General features: G+C 38.3%; 1 protein-coding gene across 1 annotated transcript in view; it reads right to left on the reverse strand.

The window, feature by feature from the left end:
• DNMBP (dynamin binding protein) overlaps positions 1–18,891 on the reverse strand; it is a 98,678-nt gene that overhangs the window by 70,069 nt on the left and 9,718 nt on the right. The window contains exon 2 of the mRNA XM_054581349.1: positions 1,611–1,764. Within this exon, the coding sequence (XP_054437324.1) occupies positions 1,611–1,755 (145 nt within the window). The 5' untranslated portion in view covers positions 1,756–1,764. The remainder of the gene's footprint in view (positions 1–1,610; positions 1,765–18,891) is intronic.

The raw sequence follows: 18,891 nt of genomic DNA on the forward strand, positions 1-18,891 counted from the left end.
CTGCAAGGGCAGTTATATTTCTTGATGAAGTTAAGGCTTTAACTGTGAAAGTATACTACCTGCAACAGGCAGAATTGACCCAGCTCTGCCAAAGAAAAAAATAAATGAGCAACTGCTTTTTTTTTTGTGGGGGGGGGGTTTCAGATAATTTCATGTTGTTTTATTACATTTATTGGGTGACATTGGTTAATAAAATTATATATAGGTTTAAGGTGTACACTTGTATAATGGATCATCTGTATATTGTTTCTGTATGTTGTATTGTGTGTTCACCACCGCAAGTCAAATCTCCTCCCATCCCCATTCACCATCCCCCGCCACATCCTCTTCTATCTCCAAGAAACTTCTAACAAGCTGTAAAAATACTTTCTGTAAACTCCATGTGAAAGCACTACTGAGATCATTCATAGATACTTCTATTATTCTGTCGGTTTCCAGTCTTTCAGAATATGTGCTTCACAGGTCAGGAGCTTTGAATTTGGTTGTAGACATCAAAGTGGAGGCCTCTCCAGTGCCACTGGCCCCAGGGTCTTCCTGGGTCTCTTCACGGGGGCAGGGCGGCCCCTACAAATTGGACAAAAATCTTAAAGCACTTTAACGGTTTCTCTTTTCCATAACTTCTTACCATGGCACACTCTGTCCTCCACGATCGAATGTCTGCTCATCTCCTGAGAACCATTCCCCTGCTCAACCACTCACGCTTCATGCCACACTGAACTTTTCTCAGCTCCTCCGCGTTCTCTCTCGCTCCAGGGACTTTGAGCAAACTCTCTCTGCCTTGCTAACTCCTACTCATCATTTCTGTCTCAGCTTAGATATCATTTCTACTGGGAAATAATTATCTACCAAATGCGGGTTAAGTGTAAACAAAGTCTGTTCTAAGGATTGTATAATATACATACTCCAACCTGGACTTACATAAAAAAACGTAAGTTAAGGATTGGATTTAACATAGGGGCACAGTGTGGAGGAAAGTCTTCACCCTTCCTTAAGCGAATTAATGAAAGAAATTTGTGCTAATGTGCATTTTAAAGACCAGAAGAAAGGAAAAGAGGAGGTAGGTACATAGGGGAAAAGACAGCTTTAATAAATTTAGGTCAACCATGGATCTAGGAAGAAGTGAACAGGATGCATCATGATTCCTTTAAGAGAATAAAAGAAAGGGTAGAAAATGTTAAAACGACACAGCCAGAGAAAAAGGTGGAGAAAACAGTTCCATAAATCAGAGATTAAAAACCAGCAGTGAAAAGCAACAGCATATGACAGGGGAGTTCTGAAAATATAAAGCATATTTTCAGAAAAGAAAAAACACTGCTAAATACAAAGGATAAAAACCTGGGAAGGGATGGGAAAGAAATGAATATAAAACTAGGCTGGGGGCAGCTGATATCTAATTATTTCAACCTTTTGAAGGAACGAACCAGGAGAGATGGAATGATAACAGACAGTCTTTCTTTGCTGGTAGAAGTCACAGTAAACATATATGGAAGACATGGAAGGATTCTGAAGTTTTTACTCACTTAGGTTTCCCATTTAAACTTTATTTTTAATATGGAAAGAAGGGAGGGCTTGTGGTCCATTTTGTACATGAAGAATTATAAGCTTCTTACCTGTAACATCTTCCTTTTTTCCCAGAAGCCAAAATTCATCCACCACTGCCAACACCTCAATAACATCTCCCACAAAGAGTGGCAGTTCCTCTGACACACTAGGGCAGAAGTCAAAGATGGCTCGAACCACTGAGCCGGCCTCCATGTTTTATACCTGGAGAGAAAGGTCAAAGGAAATGGAAAGCATAAGACAATGTAATATGGACCTATATCTTGAAAATTATAAAGCTTAAGATATAAAGATACTTTATTTTAATAAACTCAAAGCTAGCAAATAAAAAATTTATGCTTAAAAATATCAAAGTAGGCCCTGGCTGGTATGGCTCAGTGGCTTGGAGCGCTGTCCCAAAATACGAAAGGTCACTGATTTGATTCCTCCTCAGGGCACATACCCAGGTTGCAAGTTCGAACCCCGGCTAAGAGGCAGCCAATCAATGTTTCTCTCTCACATTGATGTTTCTCTCTCTCCCCATTCCTCTCTCTCTAAAAGCAATGAAAAAAAGGTCCTCAGAAAAGGATAAAAAAAAGTTAATGTAGTCTCATTTATTTCTTTTAAAATAATTAATTTCCTCATACATTTTTCATTTGATTCTCAAAGTCATTCTAGAATTGAAAAAAAAAAAAAAAAAAAAAAAAAAGGTGATATACCTGTAAGAGAAAAGATACAAGTTGGGAAATACAGACTTTTTCAATATGCCTGAAGAAGGCAATAAGGAAATTAACATTTTTCAAGTACTAGGCAACAGGTTATTTTAAAAATACAGTATTTTAAAAAGTAGGGATTTTAAATATGGCATTTCATTCATTCGCCATAACCATCTTAAAAATTAGTATACTGATGCTCAGCAAGTTAGAAAACTTAATTTGTTCACGCTCACGGAGTTAGTTCATAGCAGCAGGGCTAAGAGTCAGACCGAGGGCATTCTGGCTCCTACCTACTGAGACCGTGTCTGCAAAAAAAGTTTAATGAGACATAAAGAGCAGCAGCAGGACCACATCTCAATGGCTGAGATTTCAAACATACTGAAAAAGTAAAAATTCATAAAAAGAACAAAAACAGGCTATGTAGATGGTGGCTCCGGACAAGATTTTGTACACTATACCAGCTCAAGAATGTGTTTTCTTTTTTTCTTTTTTTGAATGTTTTATTTATTTATTTTTAGAGAGAGAGAGGAAAAGAGAGAGGGGGGGAGAGAAACATCAATCTGCCTCTCATGCACCCCCTACTGGTGGCCTGGCCCACAACCCAGGCGTGTGTCCTGGCCGGGAATCAAACAGCTGACCCTTTGGTTCACAAGCCAGCATTCAATCCACAGAGTCACACCAGCCAGGGCTCTAAGAATGTGTTTTCAGTTCAAAGACACCTATGGCCCAAACTTGCATAGTACCCTTGCACTGCTACAGTGTCTGTGCCATAATAAGGTGATGTGTCCATTACTTTGACCTGTGTGGCCAGGGAGCCTAAGTACATGTTTAAGCAATAGAAATGGAAGAAATAAATAGCGGACATATGCCCATATGTAAACAATCATCTATGATTAGCTACATTTCTCCCTAGGTCTTTTATAAGGAGTAGCTAAAGGTCCAGGCCCCAAGCCTATTTTTCTTTCTTTCTTTATTTTTTTATTTATTTATCAAGTATTTATTTGGTGTTGGTAGAGATGAGGATTCTAACTTGCATCTCAAATATAATTATAATCATATGAAAGAGCACTAAGTGCCTAATTACAAGAAAAAGAGATCGTTACAGCTCTATTAAGTTTATAACAAAAAAAAAAAATCAATGATAAGGACAAATACGTCAGGTATATGATAAATAGTTCAATATATTAACACAGAGTACCAATAAAATTTTAATGAATCTTGCATATTATCTATTTTGCAAAACCATTAAACATTACATAGTTAATTTGTACTGCTGAATAAAAAGGTAACATCTTTGCATTACCGGAACTTTTGTCTACAATGAGATGACTTGAGTCTACAGTGGAAAGGAGAAGTGGCTAGTAACATTTCCCACATCCTCTGCCCTCCCCTACCACATATTTTATTTAAATATTTAAGAAAATATGACTATAACTATACACTGAGGAGACAGAATAAAGTGAATGCAAAGTATGATGTTTCTGGAATCAAAGAGACCAATGTTCAGATGCCAGCTCCACAGCTTATTAGTTACTTCACCGTGGACATATTCCTTGAAAAAACCCTCTGCACTTATATGAACAATAATAGGAACAAGTTTCCTTGTTCAGAAACATGGAAGTAATCATAATGTGATAGCAATCATTAAAAGGGTGATGATGATAAAACAATTATAATCATGCCTAATATTTAATGAGTACTTACTAAGTGCCATGCATTGTATACAATGTACTTCCTTCACTGAGTCTTCACAACAACCCTATCACATACTACTGGTTCCCATTTTACACGTGAGGATGCAGGCTCAAAGAGGTGGTGTAATCTGTCCAAGGTCACACAGTTAAGTCAGCAGTGAAATCAGGAACCCAGATCTGTCTCCAAAGGCTAGGACAAGGCTGGTACAGTAGGTGCTCCATAAATGTTAGCAATTGTTACTAAGCATCACTTCCATAACCAGCTACAAACTTAAATCTATGTCACTGATATGGCATCACTAAAGAATGTGCTATTTCAAGTGTAAACACTACAGAATTTACCATTTCAACATGTCAAAACTTGGTTAACTTTGGACCATGTTTAAAAATAGACACACTACATATCTCTCTGTCTCTTCTGCCTTCTTCAAAAGAAGACACTGCACATGACCTATCTTTGGCTGAAGGATGCAAGTTCATTGTGAAAAGCACACATTACTGTACTGTGTTGTAACATATAATATCAGCAGTTTAACTTTTAGGTCTTTCTCTTTTGATGTCAGCCTTCCCTCTGCTATCAGTTTATCTCCTCTGTCAATTTTTCCAACCTCTTCCTAGATTGTTGTTTATAATCAACTAGGGGTAGGGGGACCACACATAAACTGCCAAAATTTTTAAACACTCCCAGATAAATAAAAAGTAAAGAAGCTCCAAATGAGAGATAAACAAATTCTTCTGCGGTGGTAAAATACATGTGTTACTGCTAGAGTTTTTCAACAGTTATTTTTTATGTGCTCTGAGGCCCTGTTCTTAGTTTCTGGCTGTCTTCCAAAGGGCTGAAGTCGCCAGATGTCAGATTTCCACATAAGGGTGGTGTCATAAATATTTTTTTCTAAAACAAACATAGTATTTTGCAAACCTCTCAGCCATCTATACGTTATTAAAACAACTCCTCAAGATTGGGACGAGGTGGATATTATTTTCCTTCTACTATATTTTCTCAAATTCCACCTCACTTTCAGACTAAATATATTCCTCATTATTTAAAATATTCAATACCAAGTAAAGAATTAGCATAAGCCCCTCAGGATGACTTAGCGCGCTACCCTACCACACGGGGGAGTAACCTTTGCCATCTGAAAGAGTTAAAGCTTCTCCCTAAGAGCTTCATTGCTCTACCAGAAAATGACTCAGAAGCAAAGGAGGGTCTGGCTCCACAAGTACGTTTACTGACTGACCTCCTACCCAATTGGAATGAATGCATAATCGCAAAGGCGTGCACACCCTGGAAGCCCGCTGAAGCCAAAGCCTGGCTAAGTTACAGGATTCATGCATGCAACCAGAGGGAGACCTTAATGTCCTCTGTTTTTCCATGAAATATCATGAATTTCACATGAGTCTTCTCTATTCATAGAACACACTATGAAAAGCAACTATAATGGTTCCTCTCTGGCCCACTTTAGAAGCCTGAACATATATTTTGAAACAACCATCAATAGCTTATATAAGCTATTCCACCAACTCCAGATGGAAGTCAAAAGATCTGCAGAGGAAATCAGAACACAGATGCACGTGAGAGACAGCAGAGGAAATAACTGCTCACATGGCACGGTGTCAGGGACATCAGAAATCTGTGATGACAACACCTTCTCGTGCTGGTGAAAGCCTGCATTTCCTCGTTTGCACTGAAGATATAAACATCCTTAATTCTTCAAACCCTCATAGAATGTAAAACTCTAATAGGGAAAGAGATTGTTGTCTGTTTTGTTTACTGGTCTAGAGCAGTGTTTGGCACGTACAATCCTCAAATATTTGGTGAGCAAATGATGTATTCAACTTTAGGAAAATACATGAAACCATTCATACAAAATCTCAACTTCCACTTACCTAAAACGAAACCATCTCTTCTTCACAAATAGTTTTATCTTCCAGCTTGCATGACAGTATCATATAAATCTTGAGATCAACCATTAAAATCTTAGACTTCTTCACTTCTTCCTCTGCAGCCCACAGACGGTACACTAATGACAACTTCAGTGAGAACCTATCAGGTTCGACACTGAGCTGGGAACTTGTACCAATGGCAGCACTGCGAGGTAGAGACCAGGGCACCAAAGCCAGGGTGCATGGGCTCAAATCCCAGTGCCACCACGAAGCAGTATACTGAACTCTTCAGTGAATAGCTAAGCCAGAACCACAACTCTGGTCTGTTTGACTCCAAAGCCCATGTTCTTTTTACTATAAATATTGTTTTTTTTAAACCTTACCGATTCCTCCTTTGAAATCTTCTCAACTTTCATTTTCCTATCTTTGGTTCGCCAATGTTTTATTATGAAAAGTTTCAAACAGTGAAGTTAAAAAATTTTACATCCACCTCCTAGATTCTACCATTAATACCTTACTGTAGTCACTTTATCACTTATGTATCTCTTTATCCATTTATCAATCCATGTTACTTTTGATGCATTTCAAACATTTTTATTTTATTTTTGATGCAATTAAAAATAAACCACAGACATTTCCCCACAGTACTTCAGCATATCTATCTTAACTAGAGTTTATTATTTGTTTATAGAGTTGTTGTTGTTTTTTTTTTTTTTTGGAAGTACCATTTTCCTCGCTTCTTGGCCAAAGATATAATTCTTTTCTCCCCATTAATATGTCAGTGAACCTGGTTAATTTTTTAAACTGCCGATGTTTACTCAGTTGCTTAAGAATTTACAAGGTCTTCCTATTTTCACATATTCAACAAATATTCATCAAGCCAAATGGAGTCAAATTCCCATGCAAGATAAAAATTTGGCTCTACTGGATAGGCTGATCATTTGACGACGCTTTAACTCAGTATTCTTTAAATATTTATTCTCTAACACTGCTGGTGGCTGACCAGGGCATTCCGACTCTCTCCGATTGTCCTAAGCAACTGGACTCCTATCCCGAAGTATCGTATCTACTCCACATAGGAAAAAATAAAACCCTGCAGATAACCCGACCACTAGAAGGAGATTCTTAGGCTTATCTTAAAGAAAAAAAGACTGACTTGAGGAAGGCTATAAACCATATGCTGTCTTGGGGGGGGGCATAAAATATACTAGTATCTCAAAGACTGGGACAATCTAGCCAAGAACCCTTTTTAATCCAGCTTTTCTAAACTTGTCTGGCACAGTGTATCTTTTTTAGGTCAAACTTCAAATTTTTTAACTGTATCTCACCCCACTTGTTCATACATAGTCCTTACCGCAGTTCTATCCAAAAAAAGACAAATGCTGCATAATATCACTAACACGAGGTATCACAGGTGGTCAAGCTCACAGAAACAATAAACAGAGTGGTGGTTACCAGGGGGCGAGGGAGGGGAAATGGGTACAGTTTCAGTTTGAGAAGCTGAAACAAGCCCTGAAGACAGACGGTGGAGGTGGCTGCACAAAACCATGAGTGTACTTGATGGCACAGACATGTATTCTTAAAATGGTAAAATGGCAAAGTCTATGTTATATATGAGTATATATTTACCACAATAAAAAGATTTTTTTAAAATGTTATGTCATAAAAGGCACGAGAGTGCAAAAGAAGGCCTGGGTAACTTCCGTAATTTTTAATAAGCAGCATATCTTCAAGTCTGGACATACTTTACCAAAAAAATCTCCTGAGATCACAAACACGTTTACCCTAATAGATGCTGGTATCAAACAACACGGTAAGTAATTCCTAACGCAGCCTTTTGAGAAAAGAGCTGAACTGGGACAGAAGGAGGACGCTAAACGGTGAGCAAGCACTGTGCCTCCCACTTCCCTTCCTAAGTCTGTCGTCCACCCTCCACCCTGCTCTGTGCTCCCAGAGGCTGACTCATGCGAACAGCATCCAGGCGCTCCCTTGCCTCTGGCTTCCAGTTGGGTTCAGCCAATGGTGGACACCAGCAGGAGATCTAAAGGTAGAGGGTGGTGAGGGTGGGGTATTTAGTCCCCTGGCTTCCCCTTTGCTTGGCTGCAAATTGGCAACATTGTTCTACAAAACCTCAGGGCTACCTCAGAAGGTCCCCCCAGAAAATAGCTCCTTCCCTTGAGTCAGGCACCATCCTTGCCCCTCAGGCCGGGGGTGGCTCTCCTCCTGGCCAGCGCAGTTCTTTGTTCTTTTCCTTAAACCTACCCATTCCATTTTAGGCAGGACCACCTCAAATTAGCCAATTTTGGTATATCCTGTACATTCTCTTGGGCCTCTGATGGATACATGCCCAAAAGGATTTTTACAATTTTTGAGAACTATGCATTAAAAAAAATGAGGCGAATATAGGAAGGTACAAAATTTGTTTCCTGGGTCTACCATTCTAAATCCAGGTGAGAGATAAGAGCTACAGTTGGAGGCTTTAAAAAATATGAAGATTACTGAAGCGTGGGTTTCCCCCACCCCACCCCACCCCCCAAAAAGTTAGTCCCACTTTTGATCAATTTGGTGCATGGGACCCAGATTCTCAAATTCTTATTTTGAAATGCTGAGCAATCTCTTTCAGTACTAGCAAAGTAGGACACAACGTGCCAGGATTTTGCAAATTTACTATGCTCCTTCAAAAAGCAATAATGACACCTTCTGCATTCTTCCTAACATCACCCAATTCATAGCACAAGTTTAAGTTCTGGACACCCTCCCAACTGAAGGGGTTTCCTTAACTGAGGATTCCAGAGTGTGGCTCCTCCTTTCTTGTTTGCTCCTACAGAGTGGGTATGGTGCACACAGGAGCGTGTCTGCCTCCCCAGGGAGAGCGGGGGAGGAGGGCGCTCTTTGTGGGGACCCTGCAGTATAGGTTCCTTCAGAATATGCTTTCTTGAGCATCTGGAAACTTCCATATGTCTTGGAACTGAAATCTCCAGAAAACATCTTTTGGGAATAGGAATCCATTTTTAAAATGTCAAGGCCTAGCAATGAGAATATTTAACTTCAAAAACAACGGCATAGGTTTCCTATTCTTGACAATATAGGACTAAAAAAAGTTTCTTTCCTTTATGTGAGAGGATCAGAGGTGTCAGAAAACGAAGGCTAAATCTGTTTCAGGAAGGAAATAAGAAAAGCTAGGGAACCAGCATTTCCTCCTCTGGTTTATGTCGCTGGAGCTCATTTTGGACAGAAGGTCAGCAGTCACTAGCAATGGGGGGAGAGGAAAAGCAGACCCCATCTTGGTCTTGCCCCCCACCCACCCCAGAGGCTGAGGGGCATGGCCTGGGCCCAGGTGTCCTCCGTCAGCCCCTTCTGCCCACGCATGCTCTCCTGATGACAGCAGCACTGCCTCACACATGCATGCAGGCGACAGGCATTGGAATGCAGGACTGCCAGGAAAAATGAAAAGCCTGTTCTGACTTAGGTGGGGTGATCACAGAAATGAGGGGAGAAAATGAAAGCAATAATCTATCACAAACTGTGTTAGGACTTACATTAGATAATGCTTCTTCCAAACATCCCGAGTTGGAAGGCAGTAACTTCAGCAGAGGAAACAAGATACACATCAGAGCGGCTGCCATTCATGGAAGGGCCCTTCAGTCCTTTTCAGGGTTTAAACTAAACAACTCTTATCTAAAACATCCAAATACATATATATTTAAATGAAGGAAGTTTCGGGACTGGATCTTACCGCATAGCTATTTTAACCTACCTAAGGATTTCACTCTCACATTCAGCTGATGTTTTTAAGGTACTTTTTGCTTATAAATCTCTACATCAATTTTGGCTTTTTTGACAAAACTGTACCAGGGGAGGAAAGTCTCAATATTAAGTTCCCAAGACCTACCAAATTTGAAGAAATTTACATTAAAGGAACATTTTCAAATAGGTCAACCTAAGAGTTCCTTACCTACCCTCTCAGATTCACATTTCTTATGCACGAATCTCAATTACAGGAGGAAATTTAAGAATCACCGACTCATAAGTAAATACACTGGACATGTCTAAGTTAAGTAGCTTCATGACACATTAAAATTAACAGCTCCCCTATGCTATGTATGTAATAAGTGCCCAGATAATACATACAATAGCAGCTGCAGAAGTGCAGATTAAGGTGAAACGCCAAAATGAAACTGTAGGGTGAGGCTGCATATAGCAAGAAGCACAACAAACATGTGAAAACAGGCAATGTTCAGGACAGTTTCCAGGAAAGGCCAAGAACATTTATTAACCCAGCTGTTCCAAGCTATGAAGATAAATGTTACAGAGAGCAGCGAGATAGACATCTTGTTTCTTTTCCTTATCTGTCTGAAGTACAACCTAGTCTTTCTGCTAAAGAAGATTTAAAAGGACTTGAGGAGTTTCTCTACCCTTTGGCCTATCTTACAGTATTAAAGTATTCTTGGTATTTTAGAAGGATCAGGAAAGGAATTCAGAAAACTAAAGATTTGGAGGAAGAAAAATAGGGAGGAGGAAAAAAATAACTGCAATTGGAGTTTAAAATAACTTCATCCTCAGGGCGGGTGATTTCAGTCTTTTTAAGGAGCACCAACATCCAAGTACCATGGAACACAGGGGCCATAGCTTATACAAACACATGACATAAACTGAAACTTGCCATTTATAGAAACTAGGAAAGAACTTGGAAGGAAAATATATATACAGAATCTTCCAGTTTCTATTCAAATGAACCGGAGAATAATACTAAGATAACCCAAAGAACTGTGGATTCCTTAGTGTCACAAGAAGGATTTAATGTCCTAAATCAGGAATGTTCATCCCTAAAATTCAACAATAGAAAGGTTCATCTGATATAAAGATACCCCTGACAGAAAAGGAGGGGTGAGAGTATGATGTAAAGAAAATATATTGCTCTGGCTGGTGTGGCTCAGTGGATTGAGTGCTAGCCTGCAAACCAAAGGGTTGCTGGTTCAATTCCCAGCCAGGGCACATGCCTGGGTTGCAGGCCAGTAAGGGGCACATGAGAGGCAACCATACATTGATGTTTCTCTTCCTCTTTTTCTCCCTCCCTTCCCCTCTCTCTAAAAATAAATAAATAATCTTAAAAAAAACGAAAATAATATATCTATATGGATGTCAGATATAGGCCTATTCAAATCTACCATTCCTTCTGGTCTTAGTTTTGATAAGTTGCAGTTTTCAAGAAATTTGTACATTTAATCCAAGCTTAAATTTGCTGGCATAATGTTCACAACATTCCTTTATTAACCCTTTCAAATCTGTATAACCTATAATAATATTGGAAATTTGTGTTTTCTTTTATCTTAGCCTTGCTAGGGGGTTATCAATTTTGTTAATCTTTTCCAAGAACCAACTTTTAGTTATCTGAAATGCATATTATTTGTCTGTTTTCTATTTCTCTAATTTCTTATTCTATTATTTTTTGTTATTTCTTTTTTCAATGTTAGGTTTAATTTGTTTTTCTTTTTATAATTCCTGTGAATATTTATATAACAGACTTTTAAACCCTTCTTCTTTTCTGATATAAGCATCTAAAATTATGAATTTCCCTCTAAACACTGCTTTAGCTGCATCCCACAGATTCTAATGTAGTACCTTTTCTTTCATTTGAGTAAAACATTTGTTTTTTTAATTTCCCACATGATTTCTTCTTTTATCTCTGGGTTATTTAGAATCGGTTTATTTACTCTGCAAATATTCCAAACACCCAGAGATCTTTCTGTTATTAATTTCCAGCTTAATTCTGCTATGGTCAGGAAACATACCTTGTATTATATTAATTTTGTATTGCACTGTTTATGCTCTTAGTGAGTCCTTTATGTGCACTTGAAAAGATGCATACTGTGCAGTTGTTGAGAATAGTGTTTTATAACTATCATTTAGGTTAAGATGATTGATGGCATCATTCAGATAATATTTATCCTTGCTGATTTTTCAATCTACATCAGTACAAAGAAAGGGGTGTTGAGCCCTGGCTGGTATGGCTCAGTAGACTGAGCGGCAGCCTGTGAACTGAAAGGTCACCAGTTCAATTCCCAGCCCAGGCACATGTCTGCATTGCAGGCCAGCACCCGGGTTGGGGCCGCACGAGAGGCAACCAATGTTTCTCTTGCACAATGTTTCTCTCCCTCTCTTTCTTCTTCCCTTCCCCTCTCTCTAAAAATAAATAAATACAATCTTTTTTTAAAAAAAGAAAAGAAAGCAATGTTGAGTCTCTAACTTGTATAGGGATTTGTCTGTTTTTGTCATTCTGTCAGAATGACATTTATTTTGAAGCTGTGTTATTAGGTGAAATGCACATTTAGAATTTTTTTAAGTTAGATACTTTTTTAAATTTATTTTTTAGAGAGAGGGGAAGGGAAAGAAAAGGAGAGAAATATCCATATTCGAGAGAAACATCATTGATTGGCTGCCTCTTGCATGCCCCCAACAGGGGACCTGGCCTGCAACCCAAGCATGTGCCCTGACCCAGAACCAAACCAGTGACCTTTCAGTTTGCAGGGTGGCACTCAATCCACTGAGCCACACCAGTCAGTGCTTGAATTTCTCTATCATCATGATGAATTAACCTTTTTGTCATAAGAAAATGTCCCTCTTTATCTCTGCTAATGCTCCTTACCTTGAAGTCTACTTTTTCTGACATTAATATAGGCATGTTAGCTTTTTTGCTTACTGTTTGCATCGCATACTTTTTTCTATTTTCTTAACTTTCAACATATCTATGCCTTTATATTTAAAGTTGCATCTCTTTTTTTTATATATTGGGCATATAACACTGTGTAAGTTTCAGGTGTACAACTGATTCAATACAGTTCTATACAGTGAAATGATAACCAAATTAAGGTTAGTTACCATATCTATAACCTCACATAATTACAATTTTTTTGGTGGCAAGAACATTTAAGATCTACTCTCTTAGGAACTTTCAAGTATATAATATCATATTGTTAACTATAGTCACCATACCATATATTAGATCTCCAGAACTTATTCATCCTATAACTGAAAGTTTGTATTCTTTGACCAACATCTCTCCATTTCTCCTTATCTTTGGTTTCAGCAGGTGACTACAATGTGCTAAGGTGCAGTTTTCTTTATAGATATACCCTATTTGAGGCTCACTGATTTTTTTGGCTCTGTGGGCTGATATTTTTCACCAAATTAGGGGAAATTTTGTTCATTATTTCTTTCAATATTATTTTCTCCTCTCTTTATGATACTCCAATTAGTCATATGTTAAACTACTTGATATTGTCTCACAGTCACTACAGGTTGGTTCTGCTCTGCCCTCAATCTTTCTTTTCTCTGCTTTTCAGTTTGAATAACTTCCATTTATTTGTCTTCTAGTTCATTGACCCCTTTTTTCTGCAGTCTCCCTCCTGCTCTGTTAAGGTCATCCAGTTAATTTTTATTTCAGCAATTGTGCTTTTGAGTCCTAGAATTTCCATTTGGCTCTTTTTATTACAATAGTTCCATCTCTCTGCAGATGCTCCCATCTACTCATTCATTATGTTCATCTCTTGTTTTAAATATCTAAATATATTTACATCAGTTGTTTTAAATTCCTTGCGTGCTAAATCCATCACCTGGGCTATCACTTCATGGGTTGTATCTTTTTCTATTATAGTATGGGTCACATTTTAGCTTATTTGCCATATTTTCTCTTCTTTGTATTCTAGTAACTTTTATTATATGCTAAACATGTGGATAATATGTTGTAGATGGTCTGGATTATGTTGGCTCCTTTAATGAGTGTTGAATTTTTGATTTGCCAAGCCATTAAGTTACTGGAAGATCCTCTTGATCCTGTTAGGCTTTGCTCTATACCTTGTAAGGTGGGTATACTTTGCTTTTGTCTTTTGGTGTAGCCTTTATTCTAGGATGTTATTACCATTCCTAAAGTTGTCCTCTCCGGAGTCTCAAATGAATGTCTTAAGTGCCCATCAAGGTCTCTCCCTCTGGCTGGCCTAGAACTCCAATGTTTCTGAGCACTGTGCACTCTTAGGGGTCTTTGTTCAGTGGTCAGGTCCACAGTAGCCACTCTGTGTTGGACCCCACAGTCTTGCCCTGTGCATGCCTGGCCCAGCTGCTGGCCAAGGACTTGAGGTAAATCCCTAAGCAAATTCCGGCCCCTACAAGTCGCTGCAATCTCACTATCCTCAGACTCTGATATCTGCTTCCTCAGTTCAGTGAGACCATTGCTTTTACTTGCTCTACCTCCCTGGGCTGTAGTTGGGGAAGTGCCTTCAGGCAGAGTCAGGGTGACAATAGGGCTCATCTGGTGTTCCCTTTCTCTCACGATCATACCCCTGTGCTGCCTGTTATTCAATGCCCGAACAAAGTTGCCTCACATATTTTTCCCAGTTTCATAGATTTTTAATTTACAGTGAGAGTATAAGTCCAACACCAGTTACTCTGTCAGAGACAGAAGCATTTCATAACATCTTTTATTTGCAAATGTTTCATATTAAAGTTCTTGGATACAGATTAAAACTTTTGTATATGTGAACTGTCAGTTTTTCCATAATATTAAGAAGCAGCCACTGTAGCCTAAAGACACAGCTCTTTCTCCAGTTTTCTAGAACTAAGCAGATCTATGAATCTCTCTGATGCCCTGGGTGCATGGAAGGAGGAAGGGTTCCAATGATGTCTAAAATTAAACTTTCCAACAGCCAGGTGGAGGAGAGCTTTGAATAGGTAAAATACAATTTAGATAAATCAAGCTATATTTATGTCTTTATACAGTGTTGTAAATGAAAGTTCATACCAGCAACACTGAATTAAAATAAGACAAGAATCAGTGAATTAACATAATTCACAATATCCCCCCAATCCTCTAACATCCTTGACACACTCTATTTTTAGTCATTCCTATATCTGTGTCCATTCATATCCGTTTTTATGCCAGGTTTAGCTATTTCTTGTGCTTATAATATATACTCTGTAGATCAAATTGCTATTCAAAATCTTCACCTTCCTGTAGCAGATTTATGTAGCACTACCCTCTGCTGTATCATTATATAATGCCTCCCACTGCAGGCAGCGTGAACTCCCCTGTAATATTTTTGTTGGACTTGGCCACGTGACTTGAGAAAGTATCAGTGGAGATGACATGAGCAGGAACTTTAAACCACATTTTATAGTTTAGTCTGTCCCCTTGCACTCCCATAACCTACCATAAAAGGAGCATGCCATGGGAAGTCACTGCCCCTTCAGCCTGGGTGCCCAGCATGAAGACAAGAGGAAACAGACTTGAACTTAAATGGAAGCCTATAAAGTTCTGCCTGGCCCAGACCAGATCAACCAAACTGCAGCCAGCCAGCTTTCAGGTCTATAAAAATGAAAGTAAATGGTTGTTGTAGTAAGCTATTGAGATTTTGCAGTTATTTATTGTGCAGCCAAAAAAACAAAACAAAACAAAATCCAATATACGTGTTGGGTGGTTTGACTGTAGCAGCTAAGCACCTTACTCTGCCATCAAACACACATAATTCATCATCTGGAGAAACTTTTATTACCTTTTAACATCCAATTCAAATCACGCCTCTTCTATGAAACCTACAAGATTAGTCCTCATCCCTTGTGTGCCCTACAGGGCAGGAATTCTTTTTGCCTATTTTATTTACTGATGTATATCAAGCACCTAAAGAACTGCCCGGTACATAGAAGGCCTTCCATAAATATTTGCAGAATGAATGACTTAACACACTGAACTACTTTAAGTTATATTTCAAAATATACATTCACATTCCCAACGATCATGGTACTTTTTCCAACAGGGCTGTACACAGTCTCATGGGCCTAACTTCCGGGTTAGGAATGTTGGGCTTTGATTTTTAGGCACTTTGGAAGCACCCAAATGTTTACGTAGGAAGTATAATGGTTAGAATTAGAACTGGTCGCAATGACTGAGCACCTAAATAAAAAGGAAAAAATGAAAGTGTGTTTATATGTATGTATACACAAATATAAAGAAGATAAAGGTAGTCTAAAAATCATTCTGATTGTTTCTCTTGATATAATATTTTAAAAACAGGTTTCTTGAGTTATAATTTACATACTATACAATTCACTTAAAATGTACAACCCATAGGATTTTAGTATATTCACAACCTTTGGCATTATCAATTTTAGAATATATTCATCATCTTGAAAAGAAATTCCATTTCCATTAGCAGTTACCTCCCATTTCTTCCAATAGTCCCCCACCCACCTCCAGGCCTAGGCAACCACTAATCCACCTTCTGTCTCTACATTTGCCTTTTCTGGACATTTCATAAAAGTAACATCATACACTACACTGTCTTTTGTGCCTGGCTACTTTCGCTTGGCATAATGTTTTCAAGATCTTCGTACCACTTTGTAATATGAATATGATCAGCTTAAAACATATGTAGTAATTGAGGGCACACACTACAAAGCCAGACTGCTCAGACATACGCGTACATGCTAGCTCCTTCCCTTATTAGAGTTAACTGATTTGAGGCAACTTACTTATCTGTGCCCTAATTTTCCCATCTGTAAAGTAAGTTTAATAAGAGAACATGCCTAAGGGGTCATAGTGAAATTTAAACGAGTAAATATATGTAAAGTACTTCAAATAGGACCTTACACATAGTGAATTATATACACAGATGTTGTTATTATTATTATTATCTGCATTAAAGAGAGAAGGATTGTGTATAGATAGTCTCAAAATAGTTTTCATAGCTTTGGGTTGTATTTTGGTATATAAGAGGTTTGAAAATGAGTGTCCCAGAAGGGAGAAATGGGGAATGACTGTTAATGAGTATGCGTTTCCTTTTAGGGCAATGCCAATGTTCTAGATTAAACTAGACAGTGGCGATGGTTGTACAACTTTGTGACTATACTAAAAAAAAACTCACCTCACTCAATCACACACTTTAAAAGGGTGAATTTTATGCTATGTGAATTATAACAATTTTTAACAATGAGTTTTTCTATCTCAGAAATTGCTATACTTCAAGCAAAATATTGAAGGCATCCATGAATATTCTGCCTTGAAAAAAAACTAGAAATCTAAATAGCTTCCCTCTTCTACCCTTCCCCATGTGAAGTTTTCCTGCACTTCATGCTTTAAAAATGTTCTACACTTGTGCTTTATATCTGCTATGGGCTGGGAATGGGGGGTAGGTAATACAGTGTTTAATTACATAGACTTTCACTGCGCAGGGCTACATGAAAGGACAAATTTAAAAAGAGAAATCATATTTGCTATTGAAATGTATTAAGTAATAACTATATAACAGTTAAGAGCTCAGACTCTCAAGTCAGAGAGAATTAAGTACAGTCGCAGGCTCTGCCTCTTCACAAGCTACATGACCTTGAGCAAGTTACTTAAACCCTTCTAAACCTTAGTTTCCTCACCTATAAACTGAAGAAAATAATAGTAATTTACTTCATAGACAGTTATGAGGATTAAATTTGATAATCTCAGTGAAGCACTTAATATAGTTCCTGGCGAAGAGTAAATACTCAGTAAATGCTGGTTATGAGAAAGGTTCGATGATAATGGAAGAGGAGGAGGGAGGGGGAGGACTGTCCTCATCCCCCAGATTGATTGTGACACAAACAATGCAGATGAGGCAGCAACTGCTGGGTTGGCTAACTGCTCAAAACGGCTATTGTCTTCTGGAGAGGAAGGGCGATTCTGTAGTTACTGGACACAAGGACAAAGCAATTGACATCCCCCTTGGCTCTAAGCTCTCAATGAGCTGTGTATTCACAACAGACCCACAAGGACTTGGCAGCAGTTTACAAATGAGATCCCTGCACGTGTGTCCAAGGAAACCTTTTGCCAAATGCCTTCCAGGGATAGAAGAGGGATATGAAATTAACTGATTTACTCTTCTTAAACAATTATCCTTTGTTTCTAGGAAAACCATTGGCACCACTATTAAATCCTTCAAATGCACTGACCTTTTAAAAATTGATTTTGGGGGCTTGAAATTTACAAATTTGAGATGGCCGGTGTCCTGCAAGGGTTTCCGGCTATCTTTTCTTTGGGACTACTGTGATCACTTCCTAAGTGGTTACCTACCAGTCTCATCTCCCTCTGCTCCATACTGCAACTAGGATTCTCTTTTTGACTACAAAATCTCATAATTCTCTACTGCTTGAAGTTCCACGGGGCTTCCCATCCATTACTTGTAGGAAACTACAACTAAAACTCCTTTGCAGATCATACGAAGCTCATCTTGACCTGGCCCCACCTCATTCCTGAACACTTCCCACCTACCATCAACCCTAAGCTTTAGCCTCACCAAAAATACTGGCAGTTCTCCACAAGCCACAGCTTTACTATACAGCACAATTACACCTACAGATACCTTTTCAAACACCTTATTTCATGTATGTGTGTTGTTGTTACATTTGATGGGTATGAACATGAAGTGCCTATTTTTATCGTTAACTGATCACCGCAAGGAAGAATAATCAATATATCAGCAAATTACCTTTGGTTAATACTTTTTTTGTGAATAGTAATTATATTTTAATTTGTAAGCATTTTGAGTCACCAGAAGAGAATATTGACCAATCCTGACTCCCACTTACAGAATATAAGAGTATACATACTGGTAAAATTTAACACAATTTTCATTAATTTACTGTTATCAGTGCCTTTAATTAAAGCAAATAGTTTACTTAAAATAGCCGATTAGCCTCATAATGAAAGTAGAAGTAGGGTTGTAGTAAGTTTATTAAATGTCTTTCTCATTCTGCATTACATTTTTAGCCTTTGCTTATTAACCATCTGGCTTTAAAACTAGATGAAAATACTGACATTGAGATACTTTATTCTCACAACCTTCAAACAAGTAAATCCAAACACAGATTCACACTTCAAGAATTTTTATTCTTTTTACTTTAATATTGCCTCACTACCCTGCAGAACTATCACAGTTGACTAGCAAGAGAAGGTGACAAGACTGAAAAATAAAAAATAAAAAACACTGCCTGGCTGGTGTGCCTCAGTGGACTGAGTGCCAGCCTGCGAACCAAAGAGTCGC

Source organism: Pteronotus mesoamericanus, unplaced genomic scaffold (genome assembly GCF_021234165.1).
Source record: "Pteronotus mesoamericanus isolate MK-2021 breed Mesoamerican mustached bat unplaced genomic scaffold, CSHL_Meso_final contig_657, whole genome shotgun sequence".
Lineage (NCBI taxonomy): Eukaryota > Metazoa > Chordata > Mammalia > Chiroptera > Mormoopidae > Pteronotus > Pteronotus mesoamericanus.